The 22,631-nt window shown below is 39.6% G+C and overlaps 2 protein-coding genes across 2 annotated transcripts in view; one reads left to right on the top strand and one right to left on the bottom strand.

Moving 5' to 3' along the window:
* eif3s10 (eukaryotic translation initiation factor 3, subunit 10 (theta)) overlaps positions 1-14,114 on the top strand; it is a 63,114-nt gene extending 49,000 nt beyond the window's left edge. Inside the window, exons 12-22 of the mRNA XM_073027867.1 lie at positions 4,086-4,433; positions 4,859-4,963; positions 7,412-7,525; positions 7,659-7,781; positions 7,952-8,105; positions 8,194-8,378; positions 9,166-9,263; positions 11,091-11,353; positions 11,475-11,613; positions 12,399-12,586; positions 13,243-14,114. Coding sequence (XP_072883968.1) covers positions 4,086-4,433; positions 4,859-4,963; positions 7,412-7,525; positions 7,659-7,781; positions 7,952-8,105; positions 8,194-8,378; positions 9,166-9,263; positions 11,091-11,353; positions 11,475-11,613; positions 12,399-12,586; positions 13,243-13,427 — 1,902 coding nt within the window. The 3' untranslated portion in view covers positions 13,428-14,114. The remainder of the gene's footprint in view (positions 1-4,085; positions 4,434-4,858; positions 4,964-7,411; positions 7,526-7,658; positions 7,782-7,951; positions 8,106-8,193; positions 8,379-9,165; positions 9,264-11,090; positions 11,354-11,474; positions 11,614-12,398; positions 12,587-13,242) is intronic.
* A 6,156-nt stretch (positions 14,115-20,270) lies between these two features.
* On the bottom strand, positions 20,271-21,478 carry LOC140715518 (nanos homolog 1-like). Its single transcript, XM_073027868.1, has one exon. It carries the CDS (start codon positions 21,432-21,434, stop codon positions 20,676-20,678), a length of 759 nt encoding a protein of 252 aa, XP_072883969.1. The 5' UTR covers positions 21,435-21,478; the 3' UTR covers positions 20,271-20,675.
* Positions 21,479-22,631: the final 1,153 nt, after the last annotated feature.

Below are 22,631 nucleotides of genomic sequence, written 5' to 3'. Positions count from 1 at the left end.
CTGTCTTGTTATATATTGGTACCAAAGACATGGGAAGGAAAAGCAATGAGGTCGTTATGAGAGAGTTTAGAGAACTCAGTAGAAAGCTGAGAAGCAGGACCTCCAGGATAGTATTTTTCTGGATTGCTATCTGTGCCATGTGTCAGTGAGTGTAGAAAAATGCATGGCTGAACAGTTGGTGCATGGAGCAGGGCTTCAGGTTTGTGGATCATTGGGATTGCTTCTGGGGGAGGTAGGACCTGCACAAAAGGGATTGGTTGCACCTGAACCAGAGGGGGTCCAATATTATTGTGGGCAGGTTTGTTAGAGCTGTTGGGAAGAGTTTAAACTAATTTGGCAAGGGGCTGGGAACCGGAATGAAGGGACTTGGGATACGATGGATGGTAAAAAAGCGAAGTTAACATGCAGTCAGATTATCAGGAAAGGCAGGCAGATTAAAGGGTAAAATTGCAGCCAGCAGGGTGAGTATCAGTGCATTAAGATGAAAAATCGGAAAGGGTAGCAAAAAAAGTACTCGGTGTACTCTCAATCCACGGAGAATAAGAAATAAAAGTGGATGATCTTGTTGCACTATTACAGATGGTCAGGTGTGATGTTGTGGCCATCACTGAATCATGGCTGAAGGATGGTTATAGTTGGGAGCTGAATGTCCAAGATTACACTTTGTATCATAGCGATAGGAAGGGAGGCAGAGGAGGTGGCGTGGCTCTGCTGGTAAACAATAGCATCAAATCAGTGACATGGGATTGGAAGATGTTGAATCCTTGTGAGTTGAGTTAAGAAAGTGCAAGGGGAAAAGGGACCCTGATGGCAGTTATATATATGTAGGTCTCTCAACAGTAGCTGGGATGTGGACCACAGATTTCAATAAGAAATAAAAAAGATGTGTCAAAAGGGCAATAATATGTCCGTGGGAGATCTTAACTTGCAGGTCAGTTGGGGAAAATCAGGTTGGTACTGGATCTCGAGAGTGAGTTTGTTGAATGTCTAAGAGAAGACTTTTTAGAGCAGTTTGTTGTTGAGCCTACTAGGAGATCAGCAATACTGGATTGGGTGTGATGTAATGAACCAGAGGTGATCAGGGAGCTTAAGATAAACGAACCCTTAGTGATCACAATATGATTGTGTTCAAATTGAAATCTGAAAGAGAAGAAATAAAATATGATGTAGTATTTCAGTGGAGCAAAGGAAATTATAGTGGTATGAGAAAAGAGTTGGCCAAAGCAAATTGGAAGGAGCTGCTGGCAAGGATATCATACATAATATTTTTCAATATGTTAAGAAAAAAGTGATGAGAGTGGATATAGGATTGCTAGAAAATGAGGCCAGAGAAATAACGGGGACAGTGAGATGGCAGATAAACTAAATGAGTAATTTGCATCAGTCTTAACTGTGGAAGACACTAGCACTGTGCAAGATGTTAAAGGATGTGAAGGAAGAGAAGTGGGTGCAGTCTCTGTTACAAGAGAGAAGGTGCTCAAAAAGCTGAAAGACCAAAGGGTACACATGTCACTCGGATCAGATGAACTGCACCCGAGGGTTCTGAAAGAGTAAGCTGTAGAGATTGTGGAGGCATTAGCAATGACTTTTCAAAAATCTTTAGACTCTAGCCTGGTGCCAGAGGACTAGAAAATTGCAAATATCACTCTCCTCTTTAAGAAGTGAGGAAGGCTGCAGGGAAGAAATTATAGAGAAATTAGCCTGAGCTCAGTGGTTGAGAAGATGTTGGAGTTGATTATTAAGGATGAGGTTATGGATTACTTGGTGACACAGGACAAGATGGGACAAAGTGAACATTGCTTTCTTCAGGGGAAAGCCTGCCTGATGAACCTATTGGAATTCTTTGAGGAGATTACAAGTAGGATAGATAAATGTGCAGACTATAATCTAAACGGGGAGAAAATCCAAAAATCTGAGATGCAAAGGACTTGTGAGTCCTAGTGCAGAACACCCTGAAAATTAACTTGCAGATTGAGTCGGTGGTGAGGAAGGCAAATGCAATGTTAGCATTCATTTCAAGAGGTCTTGAATACAAGAGATGCTGAGGCTTTATAAAGCACTAGTAGGCTGCACCCTGAGTATTGTGTATAGTTTTGGGCACCTCCTCTAAGAAAAGATGTGCTGGCATTGGAGAGGGTCCAGAGGTGCTTCATAAGGATGATCCCAGGAAAGAAAGGGTTATCATACGAGGAACGCTTGATGGTTCTAGGTACAGAAGGATGAGGGTGGATTTCATTGAAACCTTTCCAATGTTGAAAGGCCTGGACAGAGTAGATTTGGAAAGGGATGTTTCTCATAGTGGGGGAGTCTAGGGCAAGATGGCACAACCTCAGGATAGAGGGGCGTCCATTGAAAGCTGATGTGGAGAAATTTCTTCAGCCAGAGTGTGCTAGAGTGATGCTGTCCCAAGTTGCATGCCATCTTAGACAACGTCTCCCATCCACTCCATAATGTACTGGTTAGACACAGGAGTACATTCAGCCAGAGACTCATTCCACCAAGATGTAACACTGAGCGTCATAGGAAGTCATTCCTGCCTGTGGCCATCAAACTTTACAATTTCTCCCTCGGAGTGTCAGACACCCTGAGCCAATAGGCTTGTCCTGGACTTATTTCCACTTGACATGATTAACTTTTATTATTTAATTATTTATGGTTTTTATATTGCTATATTTCTACACTATTCTTGGTTGATGCGGCTGTAACAAAACCCAATTTCCCTCAGGATCAATAAAGTATGTCTGTCTGTCTGTTGTAGAATATGTTACCAGGCAGCTGTGGACACCAGGTTGTTGGGTGTAATTAAGGCAGAGATTGATTGGACATGGCATGAGTTGAGGAGTGGAAAAAGGATTGGCCATGATTGAATGGCAGAGCTGATTTGATGGGCAAAATAGTTCTGCTCCTCGGTTTTGTGGTCTTTATATAATAGTGAAAATTAGAGGTTTGAGAAGCTTTTAAAAGCCAACAGAAAGCAGCTAAAAAAGTCATTAAGAGGGTAAAGATGCAATACGAAAATAAGCTAGCCAATAGTAAAGAGGTTACCCAGAGTTTCTTCAGATGCATAAAGTTTAAAAGAGAGATGAGAGTGGATATTGTACCACTGGAAAATAATGCTGGACAGGTAACAATGGGGGAGAATGAAATGGCCGACGAACTGACTGAGTATGTTGTGCTAGTCTTCACTGTGGAAAACACTAGCAGTAGGGTTAAAGTTCCAGGTGTCAGTGTTCGTGAAGTGTGTGAAGATACTATAATTAGAGAGAAGTTTCTTGAGAAACTGAATTAAGTGTCACCTGGACCAAATGGTGAACTGGAATTTAGAAGAATGCAGGGTTTTCTTTTAGAAACCTACTGAACGTTGAAAGGACTAGATGAGGTGGAACCTTCTCTGTGGTGAGGATGTCCAGAACTAGAGGGCACATCCTCAAAATTGAGGGGTGACCCTTTAGACCTGGAGGTAAGGAGGAATTATTTTAGCCAGAGAATAGTGAATCTACGGAATGCTCTGCCACAGACTGCTGTGGATGCCAAATCCACGAGTATATTTAAAGTAGAAGTTGATGGTTTACTGAATGGTCAGGGCATCAAAGGTAACAACGAGAAGGCAGGTGTAGGGGTTGAGTGGGATCTGGGATCAGCCATGATGGAATGGCAGAGCAGACTCAATGGACTGAATGGCTTAATTCTGCTCCTATGTCTTATGGTCTAGATTAGCCATGATGGAATAATGGAGAAGACTCAATGGGCCAAATGGCCTAATGGCGCTCCAAATGTGAAATTATTTGGTCAAAGGTCCTTTTAAATAACATGTTAGCTAGTTTTTTGGAGATAAAGGCACAATTTGTACCAGAAATTGTGAGATGATTTGTTCACCACATTTCCCCAACCCTCCATGGCTCCTGGATGCTCAAAACACGTTAAAATTCTTCCACCTGAAATCTACAAACTCATCCTTGTCTGGCACAGGCTCAAGAGTTTTGCCTTCTGTGCTCACATTAAGTATCAGGAGTTTGTACTGTTCTGTGAACACTAACATTGATAGATGTACCTTTTCCTGTTGTGTTTGTGTTTCGTGCATCAAGAGTGAGAAGGAGGAACAGCACCAGCAGGCTGTCAGTGCTTACTTGAAGAATGCCAGGAAGGAACATCAGCGTATCCTTGCCCGTCGTCAAACTATCGAAGAGCGAAAGGAGCGCTTGGAAAGTCTAAATGTTCAGCGAGAGAAGGAAGAAATGGAACTGCGAGAAGCAGAGCTTCAGAAAGTTCGTAAAGCTGAAGAAGAACGTTTACGTCAAGAAGCTCAGGAGAGAGAGAAAGAGCGCCTCATGCAAGAACATGAAAACATCAAGCGGAAGCATGTACGGGAGCGGTTGGAGCAAATCAAAAAAACTGAACTGGGTGCTAAGGCATTTAAAGATATTGACATTGAGGTGAGATGCTGCTCTACATGTTTACATTTTTCAGTAATTTTACATATTGAGCACTGTAAATGGGACATACGACTAAACTAGCCGAAATGCATTTTACGACTTTTGTCCTCTCCCATTTACCTTTGCTGATCTATATATTCCTCTTTTCCCTTGGTTATTTTCCTTCCCTGTGTAAACATTCATAATTTTGCTTTGGCTATTGGTGGTAAGTTTTGTGTTCCCGTTACATCATAAATTGGCAAAATTTCTTGATTCAAAGTTACTTTTGGTTTAACTCTAGCACTCGAGTAGGAATACTCAATGCTATACAAATCTTCAATGTAAGAGTTGTGCTTATTGTCTGGCAACATCAGGACATTCCAATCAATGTGAGGCATTTTTTTAAAAAATTTTTTCTGCTTGGTGTATGATCATATATATCACAGGACCTTGAAGAATTGGATCCGGATTTTATAATGGCTAAGCAGGTTGAACAACTGGAGAAAGAAAAGAAGGAACTTCAAGAACGTCTGAAAAATCAAGAAAAAAAGGTAAGCTGACATAATTGTGGTAAAAGAAAACTATGATATTTACTTGAGACTTCATGACTGTGGAATGTGACACTGATTTACATGGATTTCATTAAGGCCTTTGATAAGGTTCCACAAGGGAGACCAGTCCAAAAAGGTTGGAGCCTGTGGGATCTAGAGCAAGTTGGAAATTTGGATCCAAAAAATTGTTTGGCAATGGGGGAGAGTGATGCCTGAAACCAGTAGCCATTTCAGTTATGGGGGGGAGAGAAACTGAAGATGCTAGGTTTGTTTTTCCTGGAACGAGGGGTTAAGGGATACCCTCATGAAATTTCCATTTATCAGAGATGAATAAAAATATTCATACAGATACAAAATATACAGATTTAGCTAAGGTATAAGAGATTGTGGGGATTTGCAGAGGATCATTCTTACCTGGAAAGTAAACATAGATGAAAGTACTCTGCCTTTTGGCCTTTGAATGATCAATACACCTTGAAGGATGAGATTATAAATCAATAATAGTGACGTATAAAGAGAGATTCACTTGACAATGGTGAGAAAGTCCTGCATTATGCCATGAGAATGATAAAGTATGATTTGTGTATTGGACGTATCTGACTCTGCTTAATAGTTTTAATAGATTAAATACTGAAAATTACATGGAGTCATAGGTAAATATCTCCCATTTGTAGTTTATTAGAAATGTTAAAACATGAAAGTGGATGGGGAAAACTAGGCCAGTACTGGACCTCGAGAGAGAATTTGTAGAATGTCAAAGGGATGGCTATTTAGCACAACTTGTTGAGCTGACTAGGGGATTGGGTGTTGTGCAGTGATTCGGAGGTGATAGAGCTTACGGTTAAGGAACCCTTAGGGAATGGTGATCACAGTATGATTGAGTTTACTTTGAAATTTGAGAAGGAGAAGCTAAATTTCAGTGTGTTGGTATTTCAGTGGAATAAAGGAAATTGCAATGGCAAAGTTGTCTGGAAAGGGACACTAGCAGGAAGGACAGCAGAGCAGCAATAGCTGAAGTTTCAGCGAGAAATGAAGGAAGTACAGGACAGATATATTCCAAATAAGATGAAATTTTTGAATGGAAGGACATTACAGTGGCTGACAAGTGAAGTCAGAGCCAAAGTAAAAGCAAAAGAGAGGGCCTACAAGAGGAAGCCAAAGGTAGAGGGTTGATAGAGGATTGGGAAGCTTTTAAAAACTTGCAATAGGAAACTAAGAAGGTCATTAGGAAGGAAAAGATAAAAATCTGGCGACCAATATCAAAGAAGATACTAAAGCTTTTTTAAGTATATAAAACGTAGAAACAGAGAAACTACAGCACAATACAGGTCTTTCGGCCCACAATGCTATACCGAACATGTACTTACTTTAGAAATTGCCTAGAAATTGTCAGTGATTTGGACTATGGGATTAATGGATTTTTGGCTAAATTTGCTGATGATACCAAGATAGGTGGAGGAGCAGGTAGTGTTGAGGAAACAGAGGTTGCAGAGAGACTTGGATAGTTTAGGGGAATGGGCAAAGAAGTGGCAAATGAAATACAATGTTGGAAAGTGTATGGTCATGCACTTTGGTGGAAAAAATAAACAGGCAGACCATTATTTAGATGGGGCGAGAATTCAAAATGCAGAGATGCAACGGGTCTTGGGAGTCCTCGTGCAGGATACCCTAAAGGTTAACCTCCAGGTTGAGTCAGTTGTGAAGAAGGCGAATGCAACGTTGGCATTCATTTCTAGAGGTATAGAATGTAAGAGCAGAGATGTGACGTTGAACCTCTATAAGGCACTCGTGAGACCACATGGAGTATTGTGTGCACTTTTGGGCTTCTTATTTAAGAAAGGATGTACTGAGATTGGAGAGGGTTCAGAGAAGATTCACAAGAATGATTCCAGGAATGAAGGGGTATGAGGAATGTCTGGCAGTTGTTGGGCTGAATTCTCTGGAGTTCAGGAGAATGAGGGGGAATCTCATAAAAACATTCCGAATGTTAAAAGGCCTGAACAGATTAGATATGGCCAAGTTATTTCCCATGGTAGGGGATTCTAGGACAAGAGGGTACCACTTCAGGATTGAAGGACATCTACTTAGAACAGAGATGTGGAGTAGTTACTTTAGTTAGAGGGTGTAAGTCTGTGGATTTGGGTGTATTTAAGGCAGTGATAGGGGAGTGGGGATGAGTGGAAGAACTGGATTTGCCCGTGATTGAATGGTGGAGCAGATTCGATGGGCTGAATAGCCTACTTCTGCTCCTATATCTTATGGTCTTATCTGCCCAAGATGATTATGAGGAACTTAGTTAAATTTATCCAACCAGCTACTAGAATTTTAAATTTGTGATGTAATAAAGGTTAATTTCCTGTGATTTGGCGAGCACATGATTTAAAATTGTCAATTGCATTTGAAAATTGCTGGACCATGCTTCAGTTTAGTTTGTTTTTGTTTGTACAGATTGATTTTTATGAAAGAGCTAAAAGATTAGAAGAAATACCTTTGCTCAAGAAATCTTTTGAGGAACAGCGAATAAAAGACATGGAATTGTGGGAACTTCAAGAGGAAGAAAGGGTGGGTAATATAATTTTACAACACTTCAATTATTCACCAGTAAATTTGTTCATGTTGTAATTTAGAGTCCAGTGAGATTGAAGTGACAAAGGTGCAGTTGTACATAATTGAAGTACAAAGTTGTTATTTACAGATCACCAACATGAAAGTAGAGCGGGAGAAGGCACTGGAACACAAGAATCGAATGTCAAGAATGTTAGAAGATCGAGAATTGTTCCTGGCTAAGCTTATGGCTTCACGCCGCACTGTGTATGAGGTCTGTTATTTTTTCATGTTGCAATTTCATGCTGGTAGATATTTGACATCTTTGTAGGGTTGGTTGGTTTTCTGTATGCAACTTTTCAGCAATGAACTGATCAAATTACTACTCCGTGACTGGTTATAGATTTTATTTCCTTATTTTGTGTTTTGCTTTCCCCGGAAAAGGAAAAACTGAAGAATTTCCAGGAGAAGCTCAATGAGGAACGGCACCTGCGCTTAGAGGAACGTAAGCGACAACGTAAAGAGGAAAGACGCAGGATTTATTATATAGAAAAAGCAGAAGAAGCTCAGAGGCTGGAAGAGGAAAAGCTTAAAAAAGGTTTGAATTTATATCTATGATATTTTCATAGGAGTCAAACCTATTAATTATTGTAAAGCATGGTTTCTAATTGTGTTTCTTGATGTAGAACGAGAAGAAAGGGAACGTACTGAGCGTGAGAAACGGGAAGCAGAAGAGCGAGAATACCAGGAAAAACTCAGAAAGTTGGAAGAAACTGAAAGGAAACGCCGCCAGAGAGAGTTGGAAATTGAAGAACGAGAACGTCGTAAAGAAGAAGAAAGAAAACTTGCTGATGATCAGCTTAGGAGAAAGGTAGTGGCTCCAATTTAAAATCTGTATTTGTTCACTGTTATCTTTCAGAAAGTGAGAACACATTGTTCCTACTCGTGCTATAGCAACAAAAGAGTTCAAAACGTGTGATATCTATTTTCTTTATGACTGAAATAATTATTCCAGTCTGTTGATTAAGATTGTACATGTCTCTTGGGTTCTAATGGGAATAATGTGTATTTATCCATTTGAATGGAATCAAACTTGACAATCGCATATTCAAGCCTCAGATTTGCAGTCATGAGACTGATACATTTTCAGTTTGAGATTTCCAAAAATTTAGCGTGGAATCACGTCGGGTCTGTTAAGATTATATCATTGGTGAATCTGAAGGTTGGGGTAGGGGGTGCATGGAGGAAGATCATGTTGCTTAGACTGTCAAAACATGTTGGAGTGTTTTGATGAATGAAGAAATTTGCCATCTATGCAAAGGCACTTAAAGTTGCTGTTTGGCTGACTTCTTGGGGAATTGTTTGTGCTAATTGGAAAGATATAAGATTCAATCTATGAATTAATAACCCTAAATTATTATTAAAACTTTCACATTTTTGCTACAGTTAAAAACTTTGCTCCATTGGTTTTTAAATCAACTTGGAGACTATAACTCACAATTTCAAGTTTCATAGTGGTTAATTTTGAACTGTCAATGTTGCGATAGGATTCTGCTCAAGAATGATCAGAATTGAAATTAATGAATTTCAAAGAATGTATCTTTATTTTGAAAGGAAACTGCAATTCCTCAATAATGACAGTTATGTACTCTTATCAGGACTTAAATCGCTGGAGTGACAGAGATGGTGAACGAGATAGCTGGAGGGATACCCGTGGAGAGAGAGACTCTGAGTGGAGACGTGGCGGAACTGATGCGTATGTAGTTCTATTAAAATTGTGATTTGTAACCAAGTTGTCAAATTGCATATCATTGTAAATGTCCTCAAAGTGTCTAGCTGTGTGTGCGTTCTTTGAAAATATTATCCAATTAATCTCTCTTCTGTGGCCAATTACATTTTGTCTTTGAAGTATTACCCTTGACTTTTTAAGTAACTTAAAATTTTCCTTGTGGCTTTTTTGGGCATTGAATTACAAATATAATCTGCTGATATACCTTTAAAAGTTAAAGTTCAACTACCCGTTTTTTCCCCCAGACTGTTTAATTCCGTGTGGTTATTGACAAGAACATGCAAGGTTTTTTGAGATTGGTCCTGCATTACATCCACATTTACAACCAGTCTCCACGTCTTATAACTGAAGACGAGCAAACTGCAGATGCTGGAAATCTGAAATAAAAACAAAATGCTGGGGGTACTAAACTAGTCAGGCAAGACCTGTGAAGAGGGAAACAGTTAATATTTCAGGTCAATGACCTTTTAGTTCTGTTTCTCCCAGTGGGTTTCCCTTGACCTGTGGAATTGTTCAGCATTTTTCCTGAGTTTTTTTTGCCTAATTTATTTACCTTTGAGGAAGATACAATAATCCATTGAGCTCAGCTTTGAGAGTACAACATCTGTAGCCCTCTATGTAGACAGCTGTACTTCTGAGTTCTAAATCACCAATCTCTTGTCCTACTGCTCTGTCCCATTTGTATAGATGGAATAATAAGCAGCCACTCAGCATCTACTGTGTCAGTTGCTGAAAGATCTTAATGTTTGAATTCTTCAAAATAGCAATGAGTATACATTCAATTTGTCATCTTTTCCTATTTGGAATCAATTTAATGAATGTGTTCATAAGCTACGTGACAACTGTTTCCTTCTCTGGGTAGAGAGACCACAACTACAAGTAGTATTTTATATGAGAGCCTGCCAAAATTCTGTGCAATCTCAGTAAGGCCTCTTTAGTTTTATATCCCAATCTCCTTGCAAGCAATAGCCTGATGCTTTAATTTTAATATTATATCTATAATTTATGGATATTAGCACAGGAACAGGATCATTGGCACACCATGTTGATGACCATTAATACTAACTCATTTCTGTCAATTCCCTTGGGTCAATATTGAACTAGAACTGTGAAATGGTGTTAATCACTATGCAAAATGTATGGATATTCTATATTAAATAAACAAGTACACCATGATCTCTGATCATGGCCTTCCCATCAATTCCATCAATGTCCCTCATCAAAAATTTGTCTCAATTCCCTTGATTTTAAGAATCCAGTTTCTTGTATTTCAGTGCATCTGAATTTTCCATCCTTGATACCTAGTAATTTTCTAGTCCTTTTAAGATCTTTCATCCTAAAACTGCATACCCTGAACTGGATGCTGTAGTTTGAATATTTTACCGAGCCAATTTATGGAGTCGATCAATTGACTTTTAAAAGTTTGCCAATATTGTCTTGGTTTCACACCTATTTATAAAGCCACATAACTCTAAGCTTCAACTGCATGCCTACTATTTTCAAAATACAGGTGTTATGTAGTTGAATATTCACTTGATATTATTGGACTTCAGAATTGTACCAGTTAGTATACTCTGCATCTCATTCTTTTCACATGTATGAATTTACTCTTGACATCCCATTTCAGAGTCCTTTTCCCCTCTGGAAGGTCTCTACTGTCATTCTTGCTGTTGGTCTCATTAAAAAGTTTTCTCTCCACACTGGTTCAAATATTGCATTTTACAGATGGGTAAAATTGTGAAATCTTCTAACAATTTGTCCTGTGTTCAATTCCTCTCTCCCCCCCCCACTTAGAGAATGGCGCCGAGGAGAAAGCCGAGGTTTTGAAGATGAAAGGCCTGCATTCCGTCGAGGAGAGGACAGAATCCGACGGGATGATGATAAGGAACCACTGTTCAGGAGAGGAGATGATGATCGGAGTATGTTGTTTAGAAGAAGTGATGATGACCGTGGATCTTGGAGGGATGATGACAGACCACCTCGCCGAGATGATGATAGGGGCCCTCGGCGTGCAGATGATTCAAGACCTGGCCCATGGAGACCACTTGAGAGACCTGGTACAAAATATCTTGTTATTTCTGGATTTAGCTTCACTGAGGCAGTTGTGGTTTATATTAATTCCATCCATATAATGTATAATTTACCTGAAAGAAATAAAATTTTCTTTTTGAATTTGAGGCGGTGGATGGAGAGAAAGAGAAAAAGCACGTGAAGAAAGTTGGGCCCCACCCAGAGACATCAGGTCTTCAGAAGATAACAAGGATAGAGAGCCTGACTTGGATCGGGATCGAGATCAGGATCGACGTCTGCCATTTAGGTTTGTAGCTTGTGAATTAATAACAATCTTCCTTCATCTTATTAGACAATCTGCTAACTGCAGTTACTTTAAATGTATTAGATTGGTTTATGTTTAAGTATTGAGAGCATGTTTATTTATTTTTTTATAAAATAATTGTTGAGGTATTTTAACAGTTTTTAGTGAAATGTTCAGATGTACATTTTTAAACAAAGTGGTTCTTTTCTTCATCCATGCTATTTTGTTTTCCCATTGTTAGAATCCAGATGAACATCCTCTGGTACTGTGGCTAAATAGCTGTCAACTTGTGAACTGTGAAAGCAAATCCAGCAGGTTGTTTGTAGGCAAGAAAGCCTGGTGCTGTTTACCCAGCATCAACAGAAGTATGGTCCACTTGGGAACCAAAAAGACAAGCAGTTCAGACTTTCCTCACTGTTGGCTTAACCCTAAGTATAAGGCCAATTACTACAACATTACTACTGACCTCACTGGTTACGTAACTCTACACAGACAAGATATTAACTGCACAAAGAGTCAAATATCTGAATAGCTCAACATACTGCTTTAAACATGTGGGGTTCTTGCAGAATTGATCAACCAGTTTTGCACCCATTGATACAGAATTTACTTATTAGCTGAAAGAAAATTGATTTCTCCTGGGACCATATTACATATTTGTTTGAATGGAGGTAAACAGGAAAGCAAAACATTGATATAGGAACAAACATTTTGAACTACAAATACATGAGTAACCATTTTCACTATATTAATATTTCAAATAAACAGTAATAAATTTTGCTATACAGAGACAGGGATGAAGGCCCTTGGAGACGTGGTGGCTCTGAAGAGAGTGGTAGTTGGAGAGATTCTCCTCGGCGTGATGACTGGGATGGTGACCGAGATCGTAGAGACTTCCGTGAACGCCGAGAAATAAAGGATCGTAAAATCGAGCCAGAGCGTCGTGCTCCACCTGTTAAGGGTGATCGAGAAGAGGGTAAAAGAGCAGAATAATATTAATGCTTAATTATTGCTTATGCTTAAACTTAATGCTCTATTCATTAGAATAGGGTGACCCAGCTTTATCCTCACAGTGATTTCCTTAAGTTGTGTGTTTTTTAAGCTCTGCTAACATCTTTGAAATCTGTATAAATCTTGTGCATAAATTTTCAATGTTCATTTTAATATCCTTGTAGCATATTGTGAGGCAATTTGGGATTGGAGTTTGTAGTTGGAATGGTGAAAAATGCAAGCAAATGGTATATGACAACATTTATTCATCATGATGACCTGACTGGACAAGATGTTTTTGCACCTTTCACATTGCAATCTGTTGTTAGCTCCGAGCTTTACTTCCATTTTGTAAATGTACCAAAAGAAAAGGCAAAATAGTTGCCATAGTGGCTTCTAGTTGCCAAGTTTGTGAATCAAGAGATTGTGCTGTGAAATATTATGATTCTAGCCCATAAAAGTAAACATGGAGTAAGTGCCAACACTCAGGCTTGAGGGTGAATAGTCATGAGTCTTAACAAATTCAGATTGTGCTCTCCTGCTGCATATCAAATTTTAATTTGTAGTGATCTCCTCCTTGATTCAATGTAAAATGATTCTTGCATTCTCAGTCAATGATGCCTTTTTTTAAATTTTCAATAGGTGTGTGGCGACGTGGTGGTGAGGATCGAAGAGCTGAAACCCAGGATGACAGGGAGATAAAGGGTACACCGCATAAGGACAGTGACCAAGAAAAATCAGCCTGGCGAACTGACAAGGAGAAAGAGACACCTCGTCGTATCAAAAATGAAATTGATGAAGAAGGCTGGACTACAGTGCGCCGCTAAAAGTACATCAGTGTCCTGTTTACCAGGATACAGGCTGAATCCTTTTCAATCTGAATTATAGTAACTTTATGGCTTAATCTTTTTGAAGCTAACAATTAAATTGACATTTGTTAAACTGTACGCATGTATCTATTTTAGTACAACTTAATACAAGCCGATCATGCAACTACAATGATAGACGCCTGCGAAGTGAAACACCTGTTGCATGTCAAAGCATTTCCTTTACTCAGTCAGCCTATCAGTTGACAACAAGGGCAGTAAGCGAATACAATTAGCATCCAGTGCAGCTGTCATGTGAAAGGACAATGCCTTCCCATTACTTGTCAGCCTGTCACTTGGTAACATTATGGTAAAGGAACAGCACTGGCATTCTATGTACGCAGCTGTAATGTGAAAGAAAAATGCAGATCAAACCTGAATCTCAATTTTTATCAACTGATTTGGATAAAGTAGCCTCGCTGTATTACATAGGTGTGATTTAAGGCTTTTAATATACATCTATTTGTTGCCAGTATGTCAGCTGTCATACTGTAAATTGTGTGAACATATTTTTAAAATGTCACATTATTTAAACCTTGCAGTTTGGAGAAATTTTGGTCAGGTTTGCATTATTTTTCATTTGGATGATTAAATTGATTCAGATCTAGTTTTGTTCCCATCTTTCAAATAAAGGTTTTCCTCATCAGATTTGTTCTAGTAATTGTGTTGCAGACTATTACACTGCAGTCTATTTCAGGAGGGGAAAAAAGGTCAAATAAAATAACTTGTGCATAGTGCTTGTTCTTATTCATTTGAATAGAGTCCTAAATGTTGTAGGTCAAAGTTTATGAAGCATTGATGTTGTTTCCTCTGGATTTGGAGCTGAATGTCTACGTGATAGTTTGTGATTTAAACACTGAGGCAGATTTGAACAGTTGAAGAAAATAGTTGAAAATGTCTTTACGAGTGGTAGTAGTAGACTCTTCATCAGAAAATTGTCAAGATTTAAAGGCTATACAAGGGTGCTAGCTAAATTAGATTTCTGTGTACTATTTGACAGCTATTACAATTGTTTTCTTGAAAAGATGCAAATTTGAAATATTTCAGTTTTATAATTTGGACCTGCAGCTAATGTACACAAACTTGCTGCTAATCTTTTTGTCTAATAGTATGGTAATGCAGTGTCACACAACCCACCATTATCTTGTTAACATAAACAACTTGGAAACTGGATTGTTGAACTTGACAAGAGTTCCCATAATTGGTTGGCTTGCTTTTGCATATTATCACAATATCTGATGCTCTTGGAAGTACAGTAGGCCCTCCTGATGCGCGGATTCAACCAACCGCGGATGGGGAAAACACGGAAGTTTTCTCTCCAGCACTCGTTGTTTGAGCATGTACAGACTTTTTTTCTTGTCATTATTCCCGAAACAATACTGTATAACAACTACTTACATAGCATTTACATTGTATTAGGTACTGTAAGTAATCTAGAGATGATTTAAAGTATGGGAAGTCTTTAAGTCGGATCAGGTACATCCGGTATTATTTAGCGTCAGTTAGTCAAATGTTTGTCTTAGTATATATTTTACCTTTCAATGCATATAAAACACTTTAAACGTATGTATTTCAATAATTAAACCACTGTTGCTAGGTAGTAATTGTAGCTTTCATCAGGGCAGGGCCTTTCACACGCTCCATTATTCTCATTTTATCCTTTAAAATTGTTCCAGTCATTGACCGACTGTAGCCTAATGCTTTTCCAATGACTGATGGCGTTTTACCTCTTTCCGATTGCTTTATTATTTCCACTTTATTTTCAGTCGTGATCGTTTTCTGGGCAGTGGGTGCAGAGCTCCCCTGGATCCTGAAGTCCACCCGCACTGAGACAGGTTAACTAAGGGACTTGAGCATCCACGTTTTTTGGTATCCACAGGGGGTCCCGGAACCAATGCCCGGCAGATAAGGAGGGCCGACTGTAATCTTTTCCCCCCAATTTTGGAAATTGGATTGCCTTTTGCTATTAGTGTTCCAGTTGCTGAAGTATAGCAGAAAATAACTTCAGTTGGACTACTTAGATGAATTATCTTCCACTTTGTCTGGTTTGAGTTTATCCCCAGACTTCAACCTGGCAGAAGTAGAGGAAGTGAAATAAAGGAAGCTTGTTTAAGTGACTCTTGAGCCAACAGTAGAGAAGAAATACAAATTGCAGTAATTTGGTTTACTTGTTTTATCTGGGCAAATACAAAATAAATCAGCATTAAGTAGAGAACATGGTAGAAAGAGTCCTTGAAAGTGAGGCCATAGGTTGTAGGAACATTTCAGTGATGGGGCAAGAGTAGTAATCTCCTTTAGTTCAAGAGCTTGAATGTTGAGAAGTAGTAACTGTCATGAACCTGGCAGTGTGAGTACTGAAGTAGGTTCCCTGTACCACCTTCCTGAAGGCAACAGTGAGAAGAGCATGGTCATAAGCATAAATGTTTATTTTTAAAAAAAAGTAACTACAAAACTGTCCTACAGCCTAATCCAGCACCAGACAATGAGTGGGTTTCCCTATAGTATATTTAGTGGGTGCACGTGCTTCTCATTAAATCCTAGTCAAACTAAATTACCAGTGTCCAAATATAATCTCATTCAAATTCTTTGAATGAAATATTTAGATTAGTAAATAATCAGTTTAGTCTGGCTAAGGCTTCACTATCATTCACTGAACTTGGACCATAAGACGTTACAGAATTAGGCCATTCCATTGTGGCTGATTAATTGTCTCTCTCAACCCCCATTCTCCTGCTTTCTCCTCATAACCTTTGATGCTCTGATTAATCAAGAACCTATCAACCTCCTCCACCTTAAATATACCCAATGACTTAGACTGCACAGCTGTCTGCAACAATGAATTCCACGGATTCACCACCCTCTGGTTAATAAAATCTTTCCTTGTACTAAATGGATGTCCCTCTATTCTGAGGCTGTGTCCTCTGGCCCTAGCCTCCCCCAATATGGGGAACAGCCTCTGTTTTTCCCCTTCTTCTAAACTCCAGTGAGTACAGGCCCAGGGCCATCAGAGGCTCCTCATATGTTAACCCTTTCAATCCAGTGGTCATTCTCATGAACGGCCTCTGAATCCACTCCAGTGCCAGCACATCCTTTCATAGATAAGGGGCCCAAAACTGCCCACGGTGGTCTGTACAGCCTTATAAAATCTCAGCATTACATGTTTGCATTTGTATCTTAGTTTTCTCAATTGAATTTGCTTTCCATATCACTGACTCAATCTGCAAGTTAACCTTTAGGGAATCATGCATAAGGACTCCCAAGTCCCTTTGCACCTCTGATTTTTGAATTTTCTCGCCATTTAGAAAATAGTCCATGCATTTAGTCCTTCAATCAAAGTGCATGACTATGCACTCCCCTACACTATATTACATCTGCCACTTTGCCCATTCTCCCAATCCTATGCAGGCATCCTGCTTCATCAACACTACCTGCCCCTGCATCTATCTTTCTAAAGTCTCTGGCCAAGTTTGCAAAGTCATCAATTCCTTCATACAAATTATTGGCATAAGATGCGAAGAAGCAATCCCACATCAACCGCTGTAGCCCAGCACTAGTCACTGGCAACCAACCAGGAAAGACTCCCTTTATTACCACTCTTTTCTCCTGCTGGTTAGCCAATTTTCTATCCATGCTAGTATCTTTCCTGTAATACCATGGGCTCTTGTTAAACATCACCCTAACCCTACTGTGGCACTTTATCAAAGGCTTCTTTGCCCCATTATTAGCTTTCTAGCAGTTAATATGTACTTTGTCTCACTCTATATCCGAAAAAAAACCTTGTATCCTCATTATTGGGATTAGTAATGATCTTACAAGAATCACTAGTTTCTGGAATGGTTTCAGAAGATTGGAAAATAGCAATAGCTTGAGCAGTTCCCATTTCCTTAGATTATATGTACAGCATTTTCAGGTCACACAAGGTAGTACACCTGTACCACAACTGGCCTTTTTAAAAAAAAACACAACTGGACAAGGACTCTAGTTACAGTAGTCTGCTTCTATGCTTTTAGACACTATTCAGTAAATGTGTCTAGAATAAAAGTCTTAGAGCACAACAGGGCAGGTGGCCATTGGAACTTTCTAGGCTAGATTAAACAAAAGTTCTTCAAGCGTCAACGGCATATGCACTTTATATATCCATGAGGTTTACATAAGCATTAACAATCCAGACGACTATCCCCAACTCAAAAAAAGCATGAATCATAGTAATGTGGTTGCTATGCAGTGTCCAGCTGTCAGCTGCCTAGAATGCTTTGACTCCTCAGAACCCTAACTCTAATGTCAGGGATTTACTGCTCAGATACTTGGATATACCGTACATTGCTACATGTTTTTGCTGTTTGGATTTATTAGATGAAGAACCATTATTTTGCTGTTGCTCACCTCTAATTGTTTAATGCTGAACAGTGACTTATACAGCTGCATATAACACATCAGCATTGAGTTTGTCATCTTTATGGATAAATATAAATATTATCAGATTCTGAGTGAGGAAACACCTTGAGAGAATACAATACATTCACATAAGTTTATACTCTGGCACATAACAGGTCAAAGCATGAGTATTGAATTTTCTCTGAATCAAAGAATAATGTAAAGGAGAAGCAGCCATGACCCATTGTACCCCTGCTGGCAAAAAAGGAACATTCCTTTGAATTTAATATTTGTTTCATTCCTCAATATAGAGTTCTGCAATAGAAAGCTGGTACTCATCTGTTCATCTGGCTAGTGCTTTCATACAATTTTGTGGAGATTAATTTTCCTCCAATTTGCTGTTTTTGCCCAAAAAAACCTCCCTGAACCTGTAGAATCTCTACAATTAAACCAACCACTTTGACATGTTTCCATAGAATGCCATAACAAAGGTAGAGAAATACAGCACAGAAATAGGTCCTCTGGTCCATCTAGTCCTTGCTGAAACGATTTAAACTGCCTCCTCCCAACGATCTGTACTTGGATCATAGCACTCCATATCCTTACTATCTGTGCATATCCAAACTTCTCTTAAATGTTGAAATCGACCAAAAGACATAGGAGCAGAATTAGGCCATTCAGCCCATTTGACCACTCATGCTGGCAGTTTATGACTGTCTGAAGAAATTTCCCCTCATGTTTTCCTCAAACTTTTCACCTTAAAGCCATGATCTCTGGTTGTAGTCCCATTCAATCTCAGTGGAAAAAGTCCATTTGCATTTACCCTATCTATACTTCTCAACTTTGTGTACCAAAATTTGAATTGTTTTAACTTATATGGCACAACATTCATTAGCTAAACAGGCATACAATTGTGCAGTGTCTTGCAAGGAATCGTATGTTTTTGGTCTGAGGTCATCTAACCATATTCAAATATCTTACTGCTTTTGAAACTTTTGAAGGAGGAAAAGCTGATGTTACCTTTTGTGTCATCAAGGTACTTCAAAATGTTCATGGCTATTTAATTGCCAGTACATGGACATGTACATAGAAAATATTGGCAGTTCATTCTCCAGGCAAAAATACCATTATTGGACAAAGATGATATCAAAGGAGATTAAAATTGCACAACACTTGCTAAATATGATGCTCTTCCTTGGCTCATGATTATAGTGGCATTATTCCAAACATCTACATCTGCAAACATTACAGATGAGAAATATTATACATCCCAATCTAGTTCTTGTCTCACAAATCAACAGCTAATTCTTTAAGTTTATCACTTGATTTGAAAGTCAAAAATGAATTTATTAGAAAATTTAAAGTAGTCTTAAATTTACCTTTCTTCAGCTACCATACATATCAGAAGGATGGCCTCAAAGTTAATATTGTTTCAATAACACATACTGAAAGCAACAAAATGCTGGAATACACGTTATACCAAGTGAAATGTTAAGTTATGTGCCCTGAAATTGTGTTACTTGTTGCATCTTACAGATTATACACTAGTTCAGATGTTAACTAAAACGATGGTATATTCTTTGCCACAGAAGCTGTTTACCCAGCTTTTTTTTAAAAAAAAAGCAATTTAGATTTGACTTGATATCACTGTTGTATTAGTCAAAACCCCCAGTTCTACCAATTTGCACATTTAATCCCACTTTAGAAATAGGACAATTTTTTTCATAACCATACGTTTTTAAGAATTTCCCAGTTCAGGTCGGTCCATGTAAATTGGAAACAAAAGCGATTCAAAATATCCAAACTTTCTGATATCCCTTTTCCCAACCATCAATACAGAACATTGCTTTCTCCCAGAGAAAGCAGCTAGTACTAAAGCACGGATCTTCAGTTTGATCGAACATAATTTTTCACCTGAAACTTTGGATAGGAAAACCAAACGCAAGGTCAACTGCCCACATTAGTCCTAGTTTAATTAGGTAATAAGGCAGTTAAAACATCCACGAGGAAATCTGCTGATGCTGGAAGTTCAAACAACAATACACACAAAATGCTGGTGGAACACAGCAGGCCAGGCAGCATCTATAGGGAGAAGCGCTGTCGACGTTTCGGGCCGAGACCCTTCGTCAGGACTCACTTAAAACATCCGTTGGTCTTTGCTATGATACTAGCGGTAGGATGCAATCAATATTCGAGCATGGCTAACCAGATTAACTTGCAGTGGCCCGGTTTTAATTCCGAGTGCGAAGCCACCAAGGATAGGTCACATTGCGGGTGGGGGTGGGGGTTTATAATCGTTTTTAACCTACTGAATGTAAAGTCTGTGACTCGACTGTTGTTCACAGGCAGGCGGCGCCCGAGGACAGTCGAAAGCACAATTGGTTTCTAACCAACTTGAAGGTTCATCGCAAACAAAACAGACAAAAGAGCTGCTAAAACATGAAAATTTATTGGCTTCCCATACTGTTAACAGTTACTAATTAGTAGTCCTTAGAACAGTTTTACATTTCACTTTCGAATGCAACGTTTCCTACCTAATTAAATCAAAATACATCTACAATATATCACTGGTTGTTACCTTAAATTTTCTGAAAGCGGAATTAAAAAAAAGATTGTGGCATTCTCATTTCCATAAACTATATATTTATATAACTGAGGTAGGTTGCTGGACTTGATATTCCGCCAGAAATAGTAGATTGTAAACAAATTTAGACAGTGTACATTCAGCCACTATAAAACGTTTTCCCGTACTCAAAATACTCTCAATAAAAGTCCAAATTTTAGTCTACGAAGGTTGCTCAGGGCATGAACTTAATTCGACTCACGCTGTCCTTATTAACGGACCCTCTTGCTAACGCAGTTTCTGGTCTTCAGTTTCGGGATAGAAGGTTGTAGCTTGGAGAGGGGGCAATATTTGATGGTGTGTGCGTTGTCCCCGTTAGCACCACACAGGGGGCAAGTGTACCTCCTCAGGATGGGGCACAGCACTCTTCCATCGGGACTTTTCAGGACGTGGGTGGTATAGAGGGTAACAGACTCGTTGTTGTTCCTGCAGAACACGCAGATTTGCAGGTCTGGCTTAGCTCGGGCGCCTCGCTGGTGGTGAGTAGTTGGCTGCTGTTGGTGGTGAGGGAGATGCTTTTCGTCCATCATGATCACGTCCACTCGGTTCCACCCCAACTGTTCTCGGTCCAGTCGCTGCTGGTGCTTCTGCTGCTGGTGCCGCTGCTCCTCGCCTGCCCCGGAGTAAGCAAATAGGGGGCTCGAACTCGCGGAGAAGGGGCTGAACTCAGCGAACCTCTCCTCCAAATCGGAGTCCAGCAGAGCGCCGTGATGAGAGCACAGGGGCAGGTGACTCAGCTCTAGGGAGCGGGCGAGGTAGGGAGACCTGGTCTGCAGACCAAGCTCGCTGCCCGGATGCAGCCCACTCTTGCCCGCCTGGTTGACAGCTTTGCTCACCAGTGTGGTCAGACCCAAATAATCATTCCACGAGTTGAAAGTGTTCTCGCAACTATTGGCGAACCTCTGGTGCAAATAATCCACCGGGCTGGTATGATTATCCAACCGGTTGTCCAATGATCCAAAACTTTCCATTTCTCATTTACAAAGAATCCTGTGTTTTCCTTCCCCCCCACCCCCTCCCTCTCCCCACCCCTCCACCCCCTTCCCGTTACAGAAATTCTCGACGATGCCTCTTTTGAACGGTGTAGTTTTTCCGAGTCTCCTCACTCATAAATACAACGCAGGCACTGCAGTTTGAATAGGCACACACCTCCTCCACAGAAAACTTATCAGCTAAGCGCCCTCAAAGCCACCGACGCTCTGCAAACACCCTTTAAATCCTGCAAATTTCACACAAAGTCCCCACCGCCATTTCTCTTCTGATCCCCAAACAGCCGATTATCTCTTTAGAAATAGCAACTGAGCAGCTTGGGGTCCGCCTACTGCTGCCGCTGATTGGACAATAATCGGGCTAACCCTGACAGTGCGGTTCTTGTTGGTTAGTTACGTCGTCAGTCACCAGGCATACTGGCCATTTTTGAATGGCGAACGCGAGGGTCAGCAACAGAGGCAGAAGAGGCTTATCGGTCACTGTCATCCGTTCCTCTTGTGCTTCCATGTTAAATGTGAAGTCAATCGAAAACAGGTTAGCTTAACTAGAAGGTTTTATGCAAAACTGTGAGGAGAGGCAAGATGTTTCATTTGAGATATTACCAAAAGTTTCAGAAATCAGAGATGTCATTGGGTTTAAAATTGTCTTTGATCAAATTCCAAATATAAAGTAGCTGGGAGCAGAGCCTGTTAAAATAGGAAAGATTTTATATAAAAAATTGTTTTGTCATTCTATTGCATCTGTGCAGATAGAGAACGATCTTAAACATTCACTCTGCTTCCCTCTCTACACATGGTGCCTGATGTGCAGAGTATTTCTGTATCCGATTTCCAATATTAGCTGTGTTTTGGAGGGATAATTGCCCTCTTCATTTGTTTTCTTTTCTCTTCTCGCTACTGCCAACAGGAATGTGGCATAGGAGCCTTAGGTTGCACACCACTAGGTTCAAGAACAGTTATTATCCTTCAACCATCAGGCTATTGAACCAGCCTGGAAAACCTCACCTAATACTGAACTGATTAACTGATTGAACTATGGACTCTACAAGCCATATTATCCAAATTAAATATTTATTTATGATTTTATTTGTTACTTTTTGTATTTGCACAGTTTGTCTTTTGCACATTGATTGTAAGTCTTCGGGTGTAGGTTTTCATTGATTCTTTTGTATTTCTTCT

This window comes from Hemitrygon akajei, chromosome 23 (genome assembly GCF_048418815.1).
Source record: "Hemitrygon akajei chromosome 23, sHemAka1.3, whole genome shotgun sequence".
Taxonomy (NCBI): Eukaryota; Metazoa; Chordata; class Chondrichthyes; order Myliobatiformes; family Dasyatidae; genus Hemitrygon; species Hemitrygon akajei.
This window is presented reverse-complemented; position numbering and strand designations above follow the sequence as displayed.

Excerpts from the sequence above, each read along its gene's own strand:
- LOC140715518 (XM_073027868.1), bottom strand. The coding sequence starts at position 21,434 with ATGGAAAGTTTTGGATCATTGGACAACCGGTTGGATAATCATACCAGC.